Consider the following 21,378-nt stretch of genomic DNA (forward strand, 5'->3'; position numbering starts at 1 on the left):
TAACACGTAATATGTTCGACGTAACGAAAAAAACGACGTAATAACCAGCCAGCACAAATCTCGCATTTGGCTGCTGGGTTAGGGGTGTTCAGGAATTTTCTTCCATGTTTACAAAATGCATATCAAATAAAAGTTATATTTGTTTTTATTTCTCATAGTTTTGCACGTCAATATACAATATAATAACAAATTATTTCATTTTTGTTTAAACTAACACTATTTTGAAGCAAAATTTGTTTGTTAGTACCTAAATTTAGCAATACTATATTTTTCCAGTAACGGGTTTTCCGGATATTTTATTCTTAAATTTTCAGTTTTTCATGCTTAAAGGTTAGTTTTTTTTAAGATTTTCGGATTTTTGAGAGACTCGATAAAAATATTGTCCCAGCGGCGTGATAGATTATTTCCAGCCTCCTTGGATTGGCGTGGACTTATTTTATTCATTTAACGTTTTTTGACACATTTTGATTTATTTCGCCAAACAAACATCTTTAAAAAGTCCACCTCAAATTCCCTTGGAAACTCCTTCAGGAATACTCCGAAAATTCCTCTAGGATTTTTTTGGTAATTTCTCCAGTAGTTCCTCCGAAAATTCATACAGGTGTTCTTTCAAGTATTCCCACAGGAGTTCCTTCGAATATTTCTCCAAGAGTTCCTTCAGAAATTATTCCTGGAAATGCACAAAAGGAGAAAATCATCCAAGAGTTCATTCGAATAGTCCTCCAGGAGTTCCTTCGGAAATTCTTTTAAGAATTTCTCTGCTTCCGGGGGATCCCTCCAGTATATCCTCCGGAACTTTTTTCGGAAAATCCTCGAGGAGTCCCTACGGAGATTTCCAAAGTAGTTTTAGAGTTCTTATGGAATGTCTGTCGAAAGTTCCTTTCGGTAATTACTCCAAAAACTGCTTCAGATTAACCTCCATAAATTCTTCCAAGACTTCCTCCAGTAGTTGCTCTGAAAACTCCTCCAGAATATTACTCCGGAAGTTCCTCATGGAATTCCATCGGAAGTTCCTTCAGGAATTCTTTCAGAAGTTCCTTCAGGAATTGCTTCTGAAGTTCCTCCACGAATTCCTTGGGAAGTTCCTCTAGAAAATCGTTCGGAGATTGCTTCAAGAATTCCTTCAAAAGTTTTTTCAGGAATTCTTTCTGAAGTTCTGAATTTCCTCCGGAAGTTTCTCCTGCAATTCCTTCAGCAGTTCCTCCAAGAATTCCTCCAGAAGTTCCTCCAGGAATTCCTTTGGAAGTTCCTCCAGGAATTCCTTTGGAAGTTCCTCCAGGAATTCCTTCTGAAGTTCCTCCAGGAATTCCTTTGGAAGTTCCTCCAGGAATTCCTTCAGAAGTTCCTCCAGGAATTCCTTTGGAAGTTCTTCCAGGAATTCCTTCGGAAGTTTCTCCAGGAATTCCTTCGAAAGTTCCTCCGGGAATTTCTTCGAAAGTTCCTTCGGAAGTTCCTCCAGGAATTTCTTCGAAAGTTCCTCCAGGAATTCCTTCGGAAGTTCCTTCAGGAATTCCTTCGGAAGTTTCTCCTGGCATTCCTTCGGAAGTTCCTACAGGAATTCCTTCGGAAGTTCCTTCAGGAATTCCTTCGGAAGTTCCTTCAGGAATTGCTTCGGAAGTTCCTTCAGGAATTGCTTCGGAAGTTCCTTCAGGAATTGCTTCGGAAGTTCCTCCAGGAATTCCTTCGGAAGTTCCTCCAGGAATTCCTTCGGAAGTTCCTCCAGGAATTCCTTCGGAAGTACCTCCAGGAATTTCTTTGAAAGTTCCTCCAGGAATTCCTTCGGAAGCTCCTCCAGAAATTCCTTCGGCAGTTCTTCTACGAATTCCTTCTGTAATTCCTCCAGGAATTCCTTCGAAAGTTCCTCCGGGAATTTCTTCGAAAGTTCCTCCAGGAATTCCTTCGAAAGTTCCTTCAGGAATTTCTTCGAAAGTTCCTCCAGGAATTCCTTCGGAAGTTCCTTCAGGAATTCCTTCGGAAGTTTCTCCTGGCATTCCTTCGGAAGTTCCTACAGGAATTCCTTCGGAAGTTCCTTCAGGAATTTCTTCGGAAGTTCCTTCAGGAATTTCTTCGGAAGTTCCTTCAGGAATTCCTTCGGAAGTTCCTCCAGGAATTCCTTCGGAAGTTCCTCCAGAAATTCCTTCGGCAGTTCTTCTACGAATTCCTTCTGTAATTCCTCCAGGAATTTCTTCGAAAGTTCCTCCGGGAATTTCTTCGAAAGTTCCTCCAGGAATTCCTTCGAAAGTTCCTCCAGGAATTTCTTCGAAAGTTCCTCCAGGAATTTCTTCGAAAGTTCCTCCAGGAATTCCTTCGGAAGTTCCTTCAGGAATTCCTTCGGAAGTTCCTTCAGGAATTGCATTGGAGGTTCCTCCAGGAATTCCTTCGGAAGTTACTCCAGATATTCCTTCGGAAGTTCCTCCAGGTATTCCTTCGGAAGTTGCTCTAGGAATTCCTTCGGAAGTTCCTCCAGGAATTCCTTCGGAAGATCCTCCAGGAATTCCTTCGGAAGTTCCTCCAGGAATTCCTTCGGAAGTTCCTCCAGGAATTCCTTCGGAAGTTCCTTCAGGAATTCCTTCGGAAATTCCTCCAGGAATTTCTTAGGAAGTTCCTCAAGGAATTTTTAGGAAGTTCCTCCAGGAATTCGCTCGGAAGGTTCTCCAGAAATTCCTTCGGAAGTTCCTCCAGAAATTCTTTCGGAAGTACCTCCAAGAATTCCTTCTGAAGTTCCTCCAGGAATTCCTTCAAAAGTTTCTTCTGGAATTCCTTTGGAAGTTCCTCCAGGAAATCTTTCGGAAGTTCCTCAAGGAATTCCTTCGGAAGGTCCTACAGAAATTCCTTCGGCAGTTCTTTTAGGAATTCCTCCAGAAGTTCCTCCAGGAATTCCACCACAAGTTCCTCCATACCTTAAAATTCCTCAGGTAGCTCCTTCAGATATTCCATCGGAAAGGAATTCCTGGAGGAACATCCGAAGGAATTCCTTCGGACGTTCTGAAGGAATTCCTGGAGGAGCTTCCGAAGGAATTCCTGGAAGAACTTCCAAAGGAATTTGTGGAGGAACTTTTGAAGGAATTTCTGGAGAAACTTCTTGAAGAATTGCTGGATGAACTTCCGAAGGAATAAGTGAAGGAATTTCTGAAGGAATTCCTGGAGAAACTTCCGAAGGTATTCCTGGAGGATCTTCCGAAGGAAATCCTGGAGGAAGTTCTGGAGGAATTCCTGGTGGAACTGCTGGAGAATTTGCAGGAGGAACTTCCGGAGGGATTCTCAGAAGAACTTTCGGAGAAATAACTGAAGAAACTTTCGGAGGAATTGCTCGAGGATTTTTGGGGGGAATTCCTAGAGGAACTTTCGGAAGTATTCCTGGATCAACTTCCGAAGGAATTCCTGGAGGAACTTTCGAAGGAATTCCTGGAGGAACTTCCGAAGAGATTCCTGGAGGAACTTCCGAAAGATTTCCTGGATGACCTTCCGAAAGATTTTCTGTACACACTTTTGAAGGAATTCCTGGAGAAACTTCCTGAAGAATTGCTGGAGGAACTTCCGAAGGAAATGGTGAACGAACTTCAGAAGAAATTCCTGGAGAAACTTCCGAAGGTATTTCTGAAGAACTTCTGGAGAAAATCCTGGAAAAACTTCCGGAGGAATTCGTGGAGGAACTGCTGAAGGAATTGCTGGAGGAACTTCCGGAGGGATTCTAAGAAGAACTTCCGGAGAAATGACTGGAGAAACTTTCGGAGGAATTGCTAGAGGAACTTTCGGGGGAATTCCTGGAGGTACTTTCGAAGGTATTCCTGGAGGAACTTTCGGAGATATTCCTGGAGCAACTTCCGAAGAAATTCCTGGAGGTACTTCCGAAGGGATTCCTGGAGGAACTTCCGAAGAAATTCCTGAAGGAACTTCCGAAGGAATTCCTCGAGAAACCTCCGAAAAAATTTCTGAAGGAATTTCCAAATGAATTCCTGGAGGAACTTCCGGAGGGATTCTCAGAAGAACTTTCGGAGAAATAACTGGAGAAACTTTCGGAGGAATTGATAGAGGCACTTTCGGGGGAATTCCTGGAGGAATTTTCGGAGGTATTCCTGGAGCATCTTCTGAAGGAATTCCTGGAGATACTTCCGAAGGAATTCCTTGAGGAACTTCGGATGGAATTCCTTGAGGAATTTTTGAAGAAATTCCTGGAGGAACTTTCGAAGGAATTCCTGAAGGAACTTTCGAAGGAATTTCCGGAGGTACTTCCGAAGGAATTCCTGGAGGAACTTCCGAGGAATTCCTGGGGGAGCTTCCGAAGGAATTCCTGGAGGAACTTCCGAAGGAATTCCTGGAGGAACTTCCGAAGGAATTCCTGGAGGAACTTCCGAAGGAATTCCTGGAGACACTTCCGAAGGAATTCCTGGAGGAACTTCCGAAGGAATTCCTGGAGGAACTTCCGAAGGCTTTCGTGGAGGAACTTCCGAAGGAATTTCTGGAGGAGCTTCCGAAAGAATTCCTGGAGGAATTTCCGGAGGATTTCCTGGAAGAACTTCCGAAGGAATTCCTGGAAGAACTTCCGTAGGAATTTCTGGAAGAACTTCAGAAGAAATTCATTTCAAAATTTTAAAAATTTGAATTTTTTTAAATTTTCAATTTTTCAAATTTTAAAATTTTAAAATTTTGAAATTTTGAAATTTTGAAATTTTGAAATTTTTAAATTTTTAAATCCTAAAATTTTTAAATTTTTCAATCTCTAAGTTTTTAAATTTTTTTAAACTTTGGTAGGCTAGATGTACCAGTTGTGGCTATATTACCAGTTGTCGCACTAGTGCTTTATATGCCAAATAACCAATCAAATCACCGCAAACCAAGTTCATACCGATAAAGCATATTCATATGATACGATAACACCTTTGATTTCCTCCAAAACAAGCAAAGCATAATTGTAAAAATTGATTTTGCTTAATTTTTTACGTCCTTTGTACCAGTTGTCGCACTAGTGGTCCCAATTTGGTCAGTCCCATAAGAAAACAAAGGGATTTGCCAAATAAGAATAGTGCCACAACTGGTGCAGATATGCCTTTTACTTATTTTATTTAAAATTTAAAATTTTTAAATTTTAAAATTTCAAAATTTTAAAATTCTGGAACGTTTTAATTTTTTAATTTTTAAGTTTTTAAATATTCAAATTTTTACATTTTTAAATTTCTGATTTTTTTGGTTTTTATTAAAAAATAATGATTTTCCATTTAAATTTAAATTTAAAATTATTAATTTTAGATTCTAAATTTTTAGTGCGTACGTGTTTTAATTGACCGGAAACTGACCGGAATTTCACCTGCTTCTCATATGCGGGTCCGGCGGAGCACTTCACTTGGAATAGGTTAACATCACATTGATCAGAAAATAAATAAAAACAATTGAAAAATAAACAAATCTCGGGTACTTATTCAAAAGGACGTATGTGATTTTGTAAACAAAGATTGAAATGTCGATTTGTCCAATCCGATAGCACTCCCACGCAAACCATCACCACAGAAAGGTAAGGCAGGCCTTCGGCTACCTGTTAGTGGTGCTCGTTTGCGTGGGAGAGCAAACAGATTGAACAAACCGACGTTTGAATCTTTGTTTACAAAATCACATACGTCCTTTTGCATAAGTACCCGAGAAATACCTAGCACATTGATTTAAGATCAATTCAAATTATTTCCTGGAGCTGCTAACAAAACCAGTCGGCATTTGACGTTTGAAGCTTTTCGAGCAAATTTATTAGAGGTTTATTGACAGCAATAAGATCGCCAAAAAATCTTAGCAACTAGCCATGGTGACTGCTGTCATAAATCCGCTATAAGAATTAAATAAATCTAACAAGCATGAAAATTGTTACTTGGGAAGTGCATCCATGATTTTTTCTGCCAAAACTCTCTTTCGAAAAAATGGCTTGTTTGGCCGAACAAAATATTCGGCTAACTAGATTTTGCCCAAACGGCCAAACGTTCAATTAGGCCAAATGGAATTCGATGGGATGATTTTTGAGCTAACGAGTAATTCAGACAAGTGGCATTCGGCCAAACGACCATTTCTCCTTATGTTTTCCGTAAAAACGTAGAAGATTGATATGACTTGAAGGTATCTGCCAGATATATAGATTTCCTAACATTTGTTTTGCCAGAATACGTATTTTTGTAGGATTTAGAATATATAAAAATCTAAACAGTCCAATTGATAATGATAGCATAAGAAAGCGGGGCTTATTGTAAGTGAAAGTGGCCTCGGACATAAAATAACGGTCTGACAACGGCCACACACGCATCTTCATCGATTGCACACGGTCAGTGAGTACGGGATCTATTCCGGAGCCGACGGCCTCGTCCAGGCTATCTGCTGAACATCACTTCTGCTGGTCTCTTCTCCTGCACACGTACTTCATGTCCAGCCCACTGAAGTCTGCCGTATTATATCAAGCTGTCGATCTTTAGGACAGTTCGTCGAATGACATTTCGTCGAATGACTTTTGGTTGAATAGACAATAAATCATTAGACTTTTAATCGAAAGGAATGTCGAAATTAAATTTCGATCGGTAAATTTATAATTAGGAAATAGGATTTTGGTTAAATTTGATTAAATAATCCATAATCCAGCATTGATGCATTTATAACAGGAATTTGGTGGACGAGAGGAAGTTCAACAGCAGCGGAAGAAAAGCTAATGAAGATTTTTCACCTGAGCAAACTTGATTAGAAATAGCAAAATAATAGGTACTGATGGTGAAATGCGTGATGGTGAAAAATGGTGAACTCTATTTTTGACACAAGCTCAAAAACGAATACTAAAGACCAGATCATTTAGAAATGGAACACTTAAAATGCGTGTATTTTTTGATCGGAAAACTTTCTAGGAATGAAACATCATTTTATTTCATATGAATGACTGAAACGAATTATGCATCGTTGATTCGAAGAAATTCTCGCAGTTTTCTGTCGATGCCGCTTGTCAGTCGGCTAGCTAACTCCACCAATTCTTCATACGTCCAATGTCAGTGGTAACTGCTCCCTTCATCTTCAGTTTCTGGTTAATAATCACCCAAAATTATTCTGTTGTATGGAATTGAGGACAATTTTATGGACAATTGTCAGGTCAATATTATATTGTAGTACCACTGTATCACTTCCTTGTTACAATGACAGCTGGCTAAATCTAGCCAAAACGTAAATGGGCCATCATGGGACTGTTTGAAGGGTGAAATCTGGCTTTTGGCGTTTCTCTTCAAACTGTGAAAAAATAGACCCAAAAAAATGGTTTACTAGTCATGAAACGCTGTGAAAAACTTGCATATCCGACCACTAGGAACGTCACTATCTCTAAAATGAAGTGCCCCATTTCTAAATGATCTAGCCTTTATCAATGTTATTTCGCCAATACTTCTTCGTAGTCGACTTTGGGGCATTTCGTAGATTGACATTTAGTCGAATGGCATTTGATAAAATGGCATTTCGTCGAAAGGACGTTTAGATGAAGGGACATTTGGTTGAATGGAAATGGTTTCATTATACTTTTCATATCTACTCTTTCTTCCTTTCAATACTTATGCAATATTTTTTTTGTTTGATTTCGACCACATGACCTAATGCCAATTCGACGTACATGTCTTTCCGACCAAGTGTCATTTGACAAAACATATTTACCGTTCTCCTATTATTTATTCTTTTTATGAACCCATCATTATTTGGACAATATTGTCGAGCAATCGTTCATTCTTAATCTTTTATTATTATGTATTATCATTGATTATTGACTAAAGTTTCTTCCTTTCAAATTTCCACGGAACGTCATTCGACTAAATATACCAACATTATTCATTCGAAAATCCGCTTTCGACCAAATGTCCTTTCGACCACATCTTCTTCTTATTCTTCTTCTTATTGGCATTACATCCCCACACTGGGGCAAAGCCGCCTCGCAGCTTCCACAGTTATTAACTGCGAGGTTTCTAAGCCAGGCAGTGGCGTAGCCACGGGGGTGGTTTTGGGCATAAACCCCCCCACCCCCCCAGAGACAAAATTTTTAGAACAATTTTTTTTTTGAAAAAAAAAATTGTTCAGAAAACCCCCCCCCCAGACCAATTTTCTGGCTACGCCACTGAAGCCAGGTTACCATTTTTGCATTCGTATATCATGAGCAAGGAATGTAAAATAACAACATTGCCAATGACAACAACATTGTCCTCTTTTGTAAATGTTGGGACAAACTCAACTCTCGGAACCAACACCGTTTGGGCTGCCACGCTCTCTGCCAGCCACCAAGTTCTTAGTTTTGACATAGTTTATTATCAGTCCTATTCTTTCAGTCTCCTGGCACGCCTCTTCCACTACACTGCGATCTACACCAATGATGTCGATATCATCTGCAAAACCAAGGAGCATGCAAGAGTAGATTAGATTAGATCTTCGAATTGCACCGTCCAGAGCTATATTGAATAGCAGATAAGAGAGGGCATCACCCTACTTCAATCCATCTATCGTCACGAATGAATCGGATGTCTCACCAGATATTCTGAGGCTTGATTTGGATCCATCCAGTGTCGCACGAATCAGCCTAATAAGCTTTGCCGGAAAGCCATGTTCTAGAATTATATGCCACAGTTCATTTTATGTCACTGCATCGTACGCTGCCTTGAAAACTAGTAACAGATGAAGTGTCCACAAGTTGTATTCTCGGTATTTATCAAGGATTTGTCGCATAGTAAACATCTGGTCCGTTGTTGATCGTCCTTCTCGAAAACCGCTTTGATATTCGCCGACAAAGGTTTCCGCAAACGGACGCAGTCTGCTAAATAGAATTCGGAAGACTCCCTTGTAGGCGGAATTGAGGAGAGTTATACCTCGATAATTAGCACAATCGAGTCCGTGCCCTTTATTGTAGATAGGACAGATGAGGACATCAAGCCAGCTTGAAGGCAATTTCTTCTTCTTCCCAAATGATGTCAATCACTTGGTGGATTTTTCGTTCAGCGAGGTCACTCTAAACTTTTAGAAGCTCGGTCGCGATTCCTTTCTTCCCAGCGCCTTGCCGTTCTCCAGCTCTCGAGCAGCTTTTCTCACTTCGTTAAGCGTTGGTGGCTCCACTGCTTGTCCACCATCCTCAAACATGATTCTACTTTGTGCCCTCTCTGATTGTCCATTCAACAATAACTCAAAGTGCTCCTTCTACCTAGCAGCCACCCCTACTCGGTCAGTCAACAGATTTCCGGAGCTGTCATTGATAATGACTGGTGCCATTGCGTTTTTGCTAGTTTTGTAGAACTTCCGTGCGTCGTTTCTGGCAAAGCTTCCCTCTGCCTTCGAGAGTACTTTTTCGTCATACTTCTTGTTCCTTACGCCGATGAAGTTTTTTCTCAGCTGCCCTTAGTTCTTTATATCGTTCTCTATTTTTGCGTGTAGCCGCCACTAGCATGTGGCTCCTGGCCTGGTTTTTCTCTCATCTATTGCTCTTTGGCACTCCACATCAAACCAGCCTTTCCGTTGGTTTCCTTGTGTGGTACCAAGTACTTCTATGGCTGTTGACTTGTAGCCACAATGCGTTCAAATTGTCTCCTTTCAAATGACTGGACAAAAGAACTCTTCCTTTTCGACCCACAGTTTTTTTGAGCGTTTGCGTCACCGATGATTTTCTTCTTAATTCATGCCTGCATCTTCCCTTTCTTTCAAAACAATAACAAATGCTTAACAGATTTTTTTTCTAACAGCGGTGCTATGATAACCTCATCATCGGTCTTGAACTCGCTTTGAAGACGTTCTCAATAGTGGGCTACTTACTCTTAGTAAAGGTCTTCAAAAGATTGTCATGTAGATCTTAGTTTCATTGTTAGTCTTGAAAGTGTTCTCTCCAAAATTGTTAATAGAGTATGATAAAACTCTAGATGTTACTTGTTCGTTACCCCGCATACGCACGGTTGAGTATGCTTATCTGATAAATATTGATTCTGTCCCCAAAATAATAAGACAAGGTGACGCTATGTGTTATCAAGTGTTTCAAAATATTGAATGGTTCCAGCACAACATGTTTTGGCAGCCTCTCCCATCATGGCTCCTATGGTCCCTCCAGCTACATTCTGTAGAAGCTCGGTCAACAAGAAACGCCAGTTTCTCTCCCAGCACAACATGGTTTTGGTAGCCTCTCCTGTCATGGCTCCTGTGATCTATTCAGCTCCATCTGTAATAGCTCAGTTTCATTGGTCCATTTGCTTACTGCCAAAATATCGCCATCTCATCATCAGTTTTTAATGTTAATGTTTCGTTGAATATGGTTATATGTATAGTGAGTAATTCTAATTTTCTAAATTTGTTGGTAGTATAATTTATATGCTTTTAGTAATTAATATGTGAATTGTAAATAAACTATTGCACTTCCTTAAAAGAGAATATTTCTCACTAGAAATGCACCAAAATTGTACAAAAAACGAAAAGAAGAGGAGGTTTCATGCCTTTGGGAGAAGTGCTTCAGTATGAATTCCACTTTCCCTGCTTCAAAATAAAAAATGAATAAAAAAAGGGTAGACAAACCGAGCTGATTAATAAGGTTCGCCAAACAGCTCTAAGCACGATGAAGCATGGCATCAGCTTGTCCACTTTCATGGGGGCGAAGTCAATGTTTGGTCGTGTGTATAAGAGGAGAAAAAGGGCTGCGCCATAAAACGAATAAGTAAAGTTTGTACGTACCAGCAGTCAGAGGACTAACACTTGTATTCGATCAACATAGTTCAGCACATGTCAGAGATCGTAATTCTCACTTAACCTGGGATGTTGACTCACGAAAGTTTTCGGCGAGAAATCGCTATTTGGGAAAGAAAAACTATCTGAAAAGTGATAACCAGTCCCAGTCGCAGTCCCAGTCTCAGTCCCAGACCCAGTCCAAGTACCAGTCTTAATTCCAATTCCGGTTCTGCTACCAGTCCCATTCTCAATCTAAATAAGAGTCCCAGTCCCAGTCTTGGTCCAAATTCGATTGCCGATTCCGGTACCGGTCCCACTCCCAGTCTCAGTCCCAGTCCCAGTACCAGTCCTAATTCAAATCCCGGTTCCGGTACCCGTCCCAGTCTCAGTCTCGGCCCCAACCCCAGTCCCAGTCTTAATTCCAATCCCGGTTCCAGTACCAGTCCCGGTCCCAATCTCAATAAGAGTCTCAGTCTCAGTCCCAGTCCCAGTCCCGGCCCTAATTCAAAGACGTTCTCCGGTATCGGCACTCATCCCAGTCGCAGTCCCAGTCCAAGTCTCAATCCTAATTCAAATCCCGGTTCCGGTACCAGTCCCAGTCCCAATCTCAATCAGAGTCCCATTCTCATTCCCAGCCTCGGCCCTAACTCAAATGTCGGTTCCGGTACAGGTTCCTGTCTCAGTCTCAGGCCCAGTCCAAGTCCCAGCCCCAGTCCCAGTCTCAGCCCCCGTACCAGACCAGTTCCAGTCCCAGTCCTATTTTGAATCCCGGTTCCGGTACCCGTCCCAGTCCGGTAATCTTAATTCCACTCCCGGTTCCGGTACCAGTTCCAGTCCCTAATTCAAATTCCTAATTCCGGCCCTAATTCAAATCCCGGCTCCATTACCCGTCCCAGTCCCAGTCTTAATTCCAATCCCGCTGCGGTACCAGTCCCAGTCCCAATCCCATTCAGAGACCCAGTCCCAACCTTATTTCGAAACCCGGTTCCGGTATCAGTCCTAGTCGCAGTTTCTGTCTCAGTCCTAATTCAAATCCCGGTTCCGGTACCCGTCCCAGTCTCAGTCCCAGTCTTAATTCCAATCTCGGTTCCGGTACCAGTCCCAGTCCCAATCTCAATGAGAGTCCCGGCCCAAATTTAATCAGAGTCCCAGTCTCAGTCCCAGTCTCAGTCCCAGTTCCAGCCCTAATTCAAATGTCGGGTCCGGTACCGGTCCTAGTCCCAGTCTCAGCCCCAGTCGTAGTCCCCGTACCGGTGCCAGTCCCAGTCTCAGCCCCATTCAGAGGCCCAGACCCAACCTTATTTCAGAATCCGGTTCCGGTACCAGTCCCAGTCCCAGTCTCTGTCTCAGTCCCAGTACCAGTTCCTGTCTCAGTCCAAGTCACGATCCCGGTCCCAGTCCCGGTCCAAATAAAAATTCCACCCCGGTTCCGGTCCCAGTCCCAGTCCCACTGTAAATGTCAGTTCCGGTACCCGTCCCAGTCCCAGTCCTAGTCGCAGTTCCTGTCTCAGCCCTAATTCAAATCCCGGTTCCGGTACCCGTACCAGTCCCAGTCTTAATTCCACTCCCGGTACCAGTCCCAGTCCCGGCCTTTATTCAAATGCCGATTCCAGAACCCGCCCCAGTCCTAGTAGCAGTTCCAGTCTCAGTCCTAATTCCGCTTCCGTTACCTGTCTCAGTCCCAATCTTAATTTCAATCCACTGCGGTAGCAGTCCTAGTCCCAACCGTAATTCGAATTCCGGTTCCGGAACCAGTCCAGTCCCAGTCTCTGTCTCAGTCCCAATCTCAGTCCCAGTCCCGGTCCTAATAAAAATCCCATCCCGGTTCAGATACAAGCCCAAGTACAAATCCCAGTTCAAATGTCATTTCCGGTACCAATCTCAGTCCCCAATCATAGTTTAGTCCCAGTGCCGGTCCCAAATCAAATCCCGTTCCCAACCCTGGTTTCGGTAACAGTCCCTGTTCCAGTTCTAGGCCTAGCTCCAGTCCCAGTCCAACTTTAGTCCCGGTTCCAGACCCACTTCTAGCACCAGGCTCAAGCTCAGTCATTTGGTATTCAAAGAAATCTTCTTCTTTTTCTTCTTCTTCATTGGCATTACAACAACTGCGAGGTTTCTAAGCCAGGTTACCATTTCTGCATTCGTATATCATGAGGCTAACATGATGATAGTTTTATGCCCAGTGAAGTCGAGAAAATTTCCAACCCAAAAATGTCTTAGACCGGGTCCGGAAATCGATCCCAGCCACCCTCAGCATGGTCTTGCTTATTGGCCACGTACACGGGTAAAAATCCGTTCCCGGAAATGAGAAAATAATTCATGATTTCATGAATCATGAATTTTCATTTTATGAAAATACACCATGAATATAAATCATGATTTCATGATTTATTTTCGCGTAATGCAAACAATGCGTTACGATTTGGTTGTTGAGATCGAAAAATAAAAAAAAAGTTCAACAAGGGTTTGAACTCGAGTACACCGAGTGAGAGTCCGGCGTGCTACCTTTCAGCCGTTCTCACTTCTTGGGAAGGGAGTGTTCGAAGTATAACTGGTTATGCATTTTGTCGACTGTTGAAGATTGCGTAGTACCGTGAATAATGTTCCTGAAATCATGAATTATAATCATGATTTCATGAACTGGCATGATTAATGATTTCATGATTTTTTATTCATGATTGTGGGTATGCACTTGTTTCCGTGTAGTCATTAAAAGACTACCTAATTGGGTTATAAATGGCTTCTTGTGAGATTTCAAAAGTCACAGGAAGGTGATCAGAATCAAAGTCAGCTTGAGTTACCAATTTGGCCATTTTGAAAAATTAGAAGCTGTTACGAGTCAAATTCTTCTCCTATACATATTAAGATGGTGTGAATTTGAAGAAGCATAAATATGTATAAGGCTGCGATGAGAAGCACATCACATATAGCTTTGAAGTAAACATAAAGCAAAAGATCCCATATGAACACGTGTAAAACGACATCTTCTTAAAAAAAAAAAAAAATCGGTTGAGAAACAATATGATTTTAAATAGAAGTTTACAAACAAGCTGTTGTCAACCGAGAGTATTTGAAAAAATCACAGAGCATTCACAAGATCGAAACCCCATTTTTATTGGTTCCTTGCTGTCTCAGACTAAACACTTAAAAGAACGGTTAAACAGCCACTTTAGGCCTAAGATGAGTCGTCCTCTTTAAAATCTGAGATTAAACAGAATCGTCCCAACGTTGAAAGCATGTACAATGTCTTTCGGTTTACCATCGTGTGCGATCTTTATCGCCCCAAAGTCTTTGTCCCACAGTAAAACGCACGCTATGATGTCAACCAATTCTTTTCCAGGGCGGCGGCGATTCAGCTCTCTATCCGAGGGGTTGTATTATTTGACATAAATTTGTAGCGCTACTTGCGAGAAGATTCAATTTGAGTCAGCAAATGTGGCGACAGAACGACAGAAAGCAAACCAATTGTGAGGGGCGTCTATCTTCTAAAATGTGGTTACTCTACAGTTGATATCCAAGGCATTCACCCTCCCCTTAATATTAGCAGAAATTGTCTTCCATTTCGATTGGGGACTGCTCCAGAAATGGGTACCTTCGTATGATTTTCGATTATAATGGATTCTGTGTTGATAGCACGCTGGTGGGAATGTGTTTGGATAGATAACAAAACCCATGTGCGAAGAATATCCATCACCATCACCACCAGCAGCAGCAGCAGCAGTGATAAGAAAAGCAATAAAGGTAAAAGAGTGGGATGTCCCACACGAGTGGAAAGTGTGTTGACAGTGAATAATGGAGCTTGATTGAATATTTCGGTTGGATCATAAATCTCGGCATTGGATGTGTTCTGGAATGATGCCAGGAAATTGAAAAAGGAGTGGCGTATGCTTCCATAATCTCGATAAATGATATCTGGGCGATTTCACGAGTGTGGTGAATCTTTTCCACACTTATCGAGATTATGGCAGACAGCAGTTTATATTTTCTATATTTTTTCACAACATGTGCATGGAAGACAAAGATCTTTAACATATTTCCCATAAATGCTCATACTACAATTGACGTATTCTTAGCCTATGTCATTTTCATGTTTTAACAAATATGAAACGTCTCCGCGCGGCAGCACCGATCAAAAACGCCAAGTTGAAGAAGCATTTTGAGCATATGGAATGGACAACTGAGCGCAGAGAAGTCTGAAATTCCATACGACGAAGGAAGGCCTGGATTTTTGAGTTCTCATCAGAAGTCAGCAAAACGGGTTTTGTTTACAGTAACTTGTCGCTTGCGTTGTCTGAAAGTAAAGAAACCCTTGCCTTTTTCCAAAGATTTCAATAGGTAAAAATTACCTTGATTCTAATAAAAATTTGAAATCCACACGAACTTGCGTCTCCAATTAGCCTTGCGAGCAAATAAGGCGTATGATTTCAAATCCGGAGATGACGACTTCGATTTTCGTTCCGGTCTAGGATGTTTTCGGGTGAGAAATTTTTTGACACCCATAGTGAATACTAAGTTGATAAGCAAGGCCAAGTTACAGTTGGAACGTAGAAGAAGACGAATCTCGCGGATGCATAAGTTTGAATTGTTCGAAGTTATTATGATACAGTTTTGATTTAAATGATGTCAATTCCCACGAATTTGAAACGGTTTGAGTTACAGTTATCCATAATTATTGATCAGCGGTGTGCCAGATTTCGACCAGTAGCGGTGCAATCCTCCATTCACTAATAAAACGGCAGTCTCATATCACGTGGTCATCAAACAGTTATATTAACAGAGAATATCAATTTAGGACAAACCCTCCAATTGGCTTCCGAACAACCTCGCACTGATTATGAGAAATCTGGAAGACACATTAGTACGATTTCATCCTTTGACTGTTTTACCACTTTGTTTAGCTATAGAAGATTCGTGTCATATGTGACTGTGAGCTTAAGAGATCTTGAGCCAACCATCAATTGATAACAGAAACATGAAGTGGCTGAGTGTTAATTTCCTGTTCATGCGTATTGAATACAGAGATCTATAGTGTTTCTATGTGCAACATTAAATCGGCAAACACTTCTTCTGATTGCCGGTCGAATATCCTCGAGTCAGCAACACTGAAGCCAGCAATAAACGGCCGCATCCTTAATCTTTCACTCATTCACGTGACACAGTTCGTTTAGTTCGTTAAACAATCCGGATCCGAACAGTGAGCAGCAGCCCCAAGTGAATCCGTACAGCTTCGTTTGTCTTCGAATCGAGGCCTGACCTGGCGACCTGTTGTGTGTATGGATGCGCCTGCGGCGTTGATTGCGATAAGAGAGGCCTCAGCGCCTGATGATGTTTAAATACGAAAGCGAGCGCGTAATCGCACTCGAGGAATGAAATCAATTGAGTAAACATAAACGATTAAGCTCGGAAAATGTGCGACTGGGTAGTACGGGGCTGTGCCATTTCTGCGTGCTGCTGCAAATGCATATATTCGCAATCGCACGCCCTAGCCCTGGCCCGGGAGATGCCAACGGCAGAGGCTACACAAATACATTCCAACATGTCAAGCGATGCGTAAACAATCCGTTTCCGGTGGCGCTGCTGTTTGCCATCTCTGTTTCAGTCGCTTTCACGCGGTGTTCCTATCGATAGATGTTTTAACAAAAAAATATTATTCCTAAAACAACTTGTTATCGGGAGCTTATACATCTTCACGTTTAGAATAATTTTCCTAATTTTGATTCAAATATCTATAAATTTAAAAATGTTCTTTAAATTCTTACTTAAATTTGCATCTTGTCAAAAATTAAACTTTTATACTGTTTCTTTGATTGAAGACACCGTGTTCAGAATGTGGCTCATCGTTAGACGTGCTCGGATAGGTGGATGCTCTTGGGTGGCGCTAGCTGGAGTGGGTGATGGAGTAGAACACTGGATGGCACGCCATTAAGGGTGATATATGTTTGCATCAGGTGCATCACCGCAAGCTGGAGGTGCTTACAAGGTGCACACATGGTTTGTGTAATGAGTTACCGGGAAAATGCATTTTTTGTTGTTGCGATATTCAGCTCATCCGCAAAACCCCGCACAGAAAACATATCACGACAATCCCGCTGAAGTACCGGGACATTATCCAGTGGATGTTTACAATCGGGTTTCCATTTGTTTTCCCTAGTGGGCCTCTTTACAGCATTACATTCGACAGGTTATGCTGTTATGATAGTCAAGGGGCCATTCATTTACGGACCGGTTTACCAATGGGTTGGTTGCTAACGGGAAAACAGATAATATTGGTTCTGGACCTTGGGACAAATAAGCAAACAAATTATAGTTCGATTGCAAATATCTGATGCGTAAATTTTACAATTCATTGGCTAATAACAAATTCCATCGTTGCTCTTTCTAACGATACATATCTAGAAGCGAAGTTTAGATGATAATTATGTGCCGCCCTTGTTTTCACATTTAGAAGACCAATATTTGTAATAATTTGTGCCGGAGTTGTTTGGAAGGCTGAATGCCGGAACGGCAATATCCAGGCAATTTTATGACCTAAGCTAGATACTAAAGATATATTTAGATTTTGAAAAACTTTAAACCTCATCGAATTATTTCACAAAATTAAGGCATGTTTTGATCAATCAGTAATGAACGTTATAATATTTTAAAGTTTGTTTGTATTTTTGCTGCTCTTTTTTTTTCACTTTACCTGCTTTCCTATCGTATCGCCTACCGAGGTGAGCTGATCCATGTAACTGTCAAGTGTTGACCTTTCGAAACGTGTACTTTGGAAATGGATAGCATATCCCAAGCCCTATGTGTTAGCTCCCTGTATAATTTCGCCAGTTCAGCTCAATCACAGAAGAGCAGCTACGAATGGCACGGCTAACATGCTCATGCTTTTGCCTAACCTAATTTTATTCAAAATCAAACCCTAATTCAATTTTCTACTTCATAGAGACCGCTTGTTGCGCAAGCCAACAATCAGTGAATTGGATTACAAGAGAACCGTGATTGGCCCCGACTGGTATGGCAGCAGCTTGCACTCGCCTTCTTATGGTCAAATCAATCCGCCGCCTTCGTCACGGCCGTAGCCGCCGTCGTCTCTTTGGCAGGCCTTTTATGTCCGATGAATAATTAACTCAACCCGTTGATTGCTTTATTATGCGCCTATGGAGAGTCATTTGCTATTTTTCGCCAACCAACCAGCAGCAGCGGCTTTTCTTTCAGTAAATCGCTTCCAGTCTTGAAGTCCAATCCACTTGATATGGCGGCGAAATGCATGTTCGAATCATACTCACTAATCAATCATCGAACTGACGACTGACTCACTGACTGAGGTTAGAGAGACGTATGCAAAACTGACACCAGGGTCGCACTCGAAAAGTCGAACGTCGATTAATTATTGCGCAACACGGTGGATTGTCTCACGGCAATGACGGCATCGCGTCATTCGAGCTAGTGGTGTGGTGGGTTGTAATTTTGGTGCTCGACCTTCCTCGCCAAAACGTTTTATTGTCTGAATCTTTGAGCCCATAATTTATTTCTTCTTTTTTACCTAAACTAATGATTATGCCATTTATCAATCAATAAAACAGCTTGGAAAATATTTCCAGTAAAAATAGAAATGAAAGACTCGACATTTGTACTGTTTTTCAAGACACAAATAATGGTTTCATCCGGAACAACAATGCATAATGAAAACATATTTTTGAAAAGGTTTGAGGATAAAAATTTAAAAATTTAAAAATTTAAAAATTTAAAAATTTAAAAATTTAAAAATTTAAAAATTTAAAAATTTAAAAATTTAAAAATTTAAAAATTAAAAAATTAAAAATTTAAAAATTTAAAAATTTAAAAATTTAAAAATTTAAAAATTTAAAAATTTAAAAATTTAAAAATTGAAAAATTGAAAAATTTAAAAATTTAAAAATTTAAAAATTTAAAATTTTAAAAAATTAAAAATTTAAAAATTTAAAAATTTAAAAATTTAAAAATTTAAAAATTTAAAAATTTAAAAATTTAAAAATTTAAAAATTTAAAGATTTAAAAATTTAAAAATTTAAAAATTTAAAGATTCAAAGGTTTAATATTTAAAAATTTAAAAATTTAAAAATTTAGAAATTTAAAAATCTAAAATTTGAAAATTTAAAAATTTAAAAATTTGAATATTTAAAAATTTAAAAATTTAAAAAATTTAAAAATTTAAAAAATTTAAAAATTTAAAAATTTAAAAATTTAAAAATTTAAAAATTTAAAAATTTAAAGATTTAAAAACGTAAAAATTTTAAAATTTAAGAATTTAAAAATTAAAAATTTTAAAATTTTAAAATTTTAAAATTTAAAAATTTAAAAATTTAAAAATTTAAAAATTTGAAAATTTAAAAATTTAAAAATTTAAAAATTTAAAAATTTAAAAATTTAAAAATTTAAAAATTTAAAAATTTAAAAATTTAAAAATTTTAAAATTTTAAAATTTAGAAATTTAAAAATTTAGAAATTTAAAAATTTAAAAATTTTAAGATTTAAAAATTTAAAAATTTAAAAATTAAAAATTAAAAATTAAAAATTTAAAAATTAAAAATTTAAAAATTTAAAAATTTAAAAATTTAAAAATTTGAAAATTTAAAAACTTAAAAATTTCAAAATTTAAAAATTTTAAAATTTTGAAATTTTAAAATTTAAAAATATAAAAATTTAAAAATTTGAAAATTTAAAAATTTAAAAATTTGAAAATTTAAAAATTTAAAAATTTGAAAATTTGAAAATTTAAAAACTTAAAAATTTAAAAATTTAAAAATTTTAAAATTTTAAAATTTAAAAATTTAAAAATATAAAAATTTAAAAATATAAAAATTTAAAAATATAAAAATTTAAAAATTTAAAGATTTAAAGGTTTAAAAATTTGAAAATTTATAAATTTAGAAATTTAAAAATTTAGAAATTTAAAAATTTAGAAATTTAAAAATTTGAAAATTTAAATATTTAAAAATTTAAAAATTAAAAAAATTTAAAATTTAAAAACTATAAAATCTTAAAATTTTAAAATTTTAAAATTCAAAAATTTAAAAATTTAAAATCTAAAAAATTTTAAAATTTAAAAATTTAAAAATTTAAAAATTTAAAAATTTAAAAATTTAAAAATTTAAAAATTTAAAAATTTAAAAATTTAAAAATTTAAAAATTTTAAAATTTAAAAATTTAAAAATTTAAAAATTTAAAATTCAAAAATTAAAAAATTTAAAAATTTAAAAATTGGAAAATTTAAAAATTTAAAATTTAGAAATTTAAACTTTAAAAATTTAAAAATTTAAAAATTTATAAATTCAAAAAATTCAAAATTTAAAAATTTAGAAATTTAAAAATTTAAAAATTTAAAATTTTTAAAAATTTAAAAATTTAAAGGTTTAAAAACTTAAAAATTTAAAAATTTAGAAATTTATAAATCGAAAAATTTAAAGATTTAAAGGTTTAAAAATTTAAAAATTTATAAATTTAGAAATTTAAAAATTTAGAAATTAAAAAATTTGAAAATTTAAATATTTAAAAATTTAAATATTTAAAAATTTAAATATTTAAAAATTTAAAAGCTAAAAAAATTTAAAATTTAAAAACTATAAAATCTTAAAATTTTAAAATTTTAAAATTCAAAAATTTAAAAATTTAAAGTTTTAAATATTTAAAAATTTAAAAATTAAAAAAATTTAAAATTTAAAAACTATAAAATCTTAAAATTTTTAAATTTCAAAATTCAAAAATTTAAAAATTTAAAAATTTAAAAATTTAAAAATTTAAAAATTTAAAAATTTAAAAACTTAAAAATTTAAAAATTTAAAAATTTAAAAATTTAAAATTAATAAAATATTAAAAATCTAAAAATTTAAAAATTAAAAAATTAAAAAATTTAAAGATTTAAAAATTCAAAAATTTAAAAATTTAAAAATTTAAAAATTTAAAAATTTAAAAATTAAAAAACTTAAAAATTTAAAAATTTAAAAATTTGAAAATTTAAAAATTTAAAAATTTTAGAATTTTAAAATTTTAAAATTTTAAAATTTTAAAATTTAAAAATATAAAAATTTAAAATATAAAAATTTAAAAATTTAAAGATTTAAAGGTTTAAAAATTTAAAAATTTTAAAATTTATAAATTTAAACATTAAAAGTTTGAAAATTTAAAAATTAAAAAAAATAATAATTTTAAAATTCGAAAATTTAGAAATTTAGAATTCAAAATTTTGAAAAGTGGAAGGTTTTATTTTAAATCCTAAGATTCCAAAATTCTAAAATTCTAAAATTCTAAAATTCTAAAATTCTAAAATTCTAAAATTCTAAAATTCTAAAATTCTAAAATTCTAAAATCCTAAAAGTCTAAAATTTTAAAATTCTAAAATTTGAAAATTCTAAAATTCTAAAATTCTAAAATTCTAAAATTCTAAAATTCTAAAATTCTAAAATTCTAAAATTCTAAAATTCTAAAATTCTAAAATTCTAAAATTCTAAGATTTCAAATTTAAAAATTCTAAAATTCTAAAATTCTAAAATTCTAAAATTCTAAGATTCTAAAATTCTAAAATTCTAAAATTTAAAATTCTAAAATTCTAAAATTCTAAAAATTCTAAAATTCTAAAATTCTAAAATTCTAAAATTTAAAATTCTAAAAATTCTAAGGTTCTAAAATTCTAAAATTTAAAATTCTAAAGTTTAAAATTCTAAAATTCTA

At 36.4% G+C, this 21,378-nt stretch overlaps 1 protein-coding gene across 1 annotated transcript in view; it reads left to right on the top strand.

Moving 5' to 3' along the window:
- LOC134222356 (mucin-1-like) overlaps window positions 1-12,390 on the top strand; it is a 33,503-nt gene extending 21,113 nt beyond the window's left edge. The window contains exons 2-4 of the mRNA XM_062701515.1: window positions 10,920-11,334; window positions 11,825-12,132; window positions 12,228-12,390. Coding sequence (XP_062557499.1) covers window positions 10,920-11,334; window positions 11,825-12,132; window positions 12,228-12,390 — 886 coding nt within the window. The remainder of the gene's footprint in view (window positions 1-10,919; window positions 11,335-11,824; window positions 12,133-12,227) is intronic.
- The last annotated feature ends 8,988 nt before the right edge of the window (window positions 12,391-21,378 follow it).

This window comes from Armigeres subalbatus, chromosome 3 (assembly GCF_024139115.2).
Source record: "Armigeres subalbatus isolate Guangzhou_Male chromosome 3, GZ_Asu_2, whole genome shotgun sequence".
NCBI lineage: Eukaryota > Metazoa > Arthropoda > Insecta > Diptera > Culicidae > Armigeres > Armigeres subalbatus.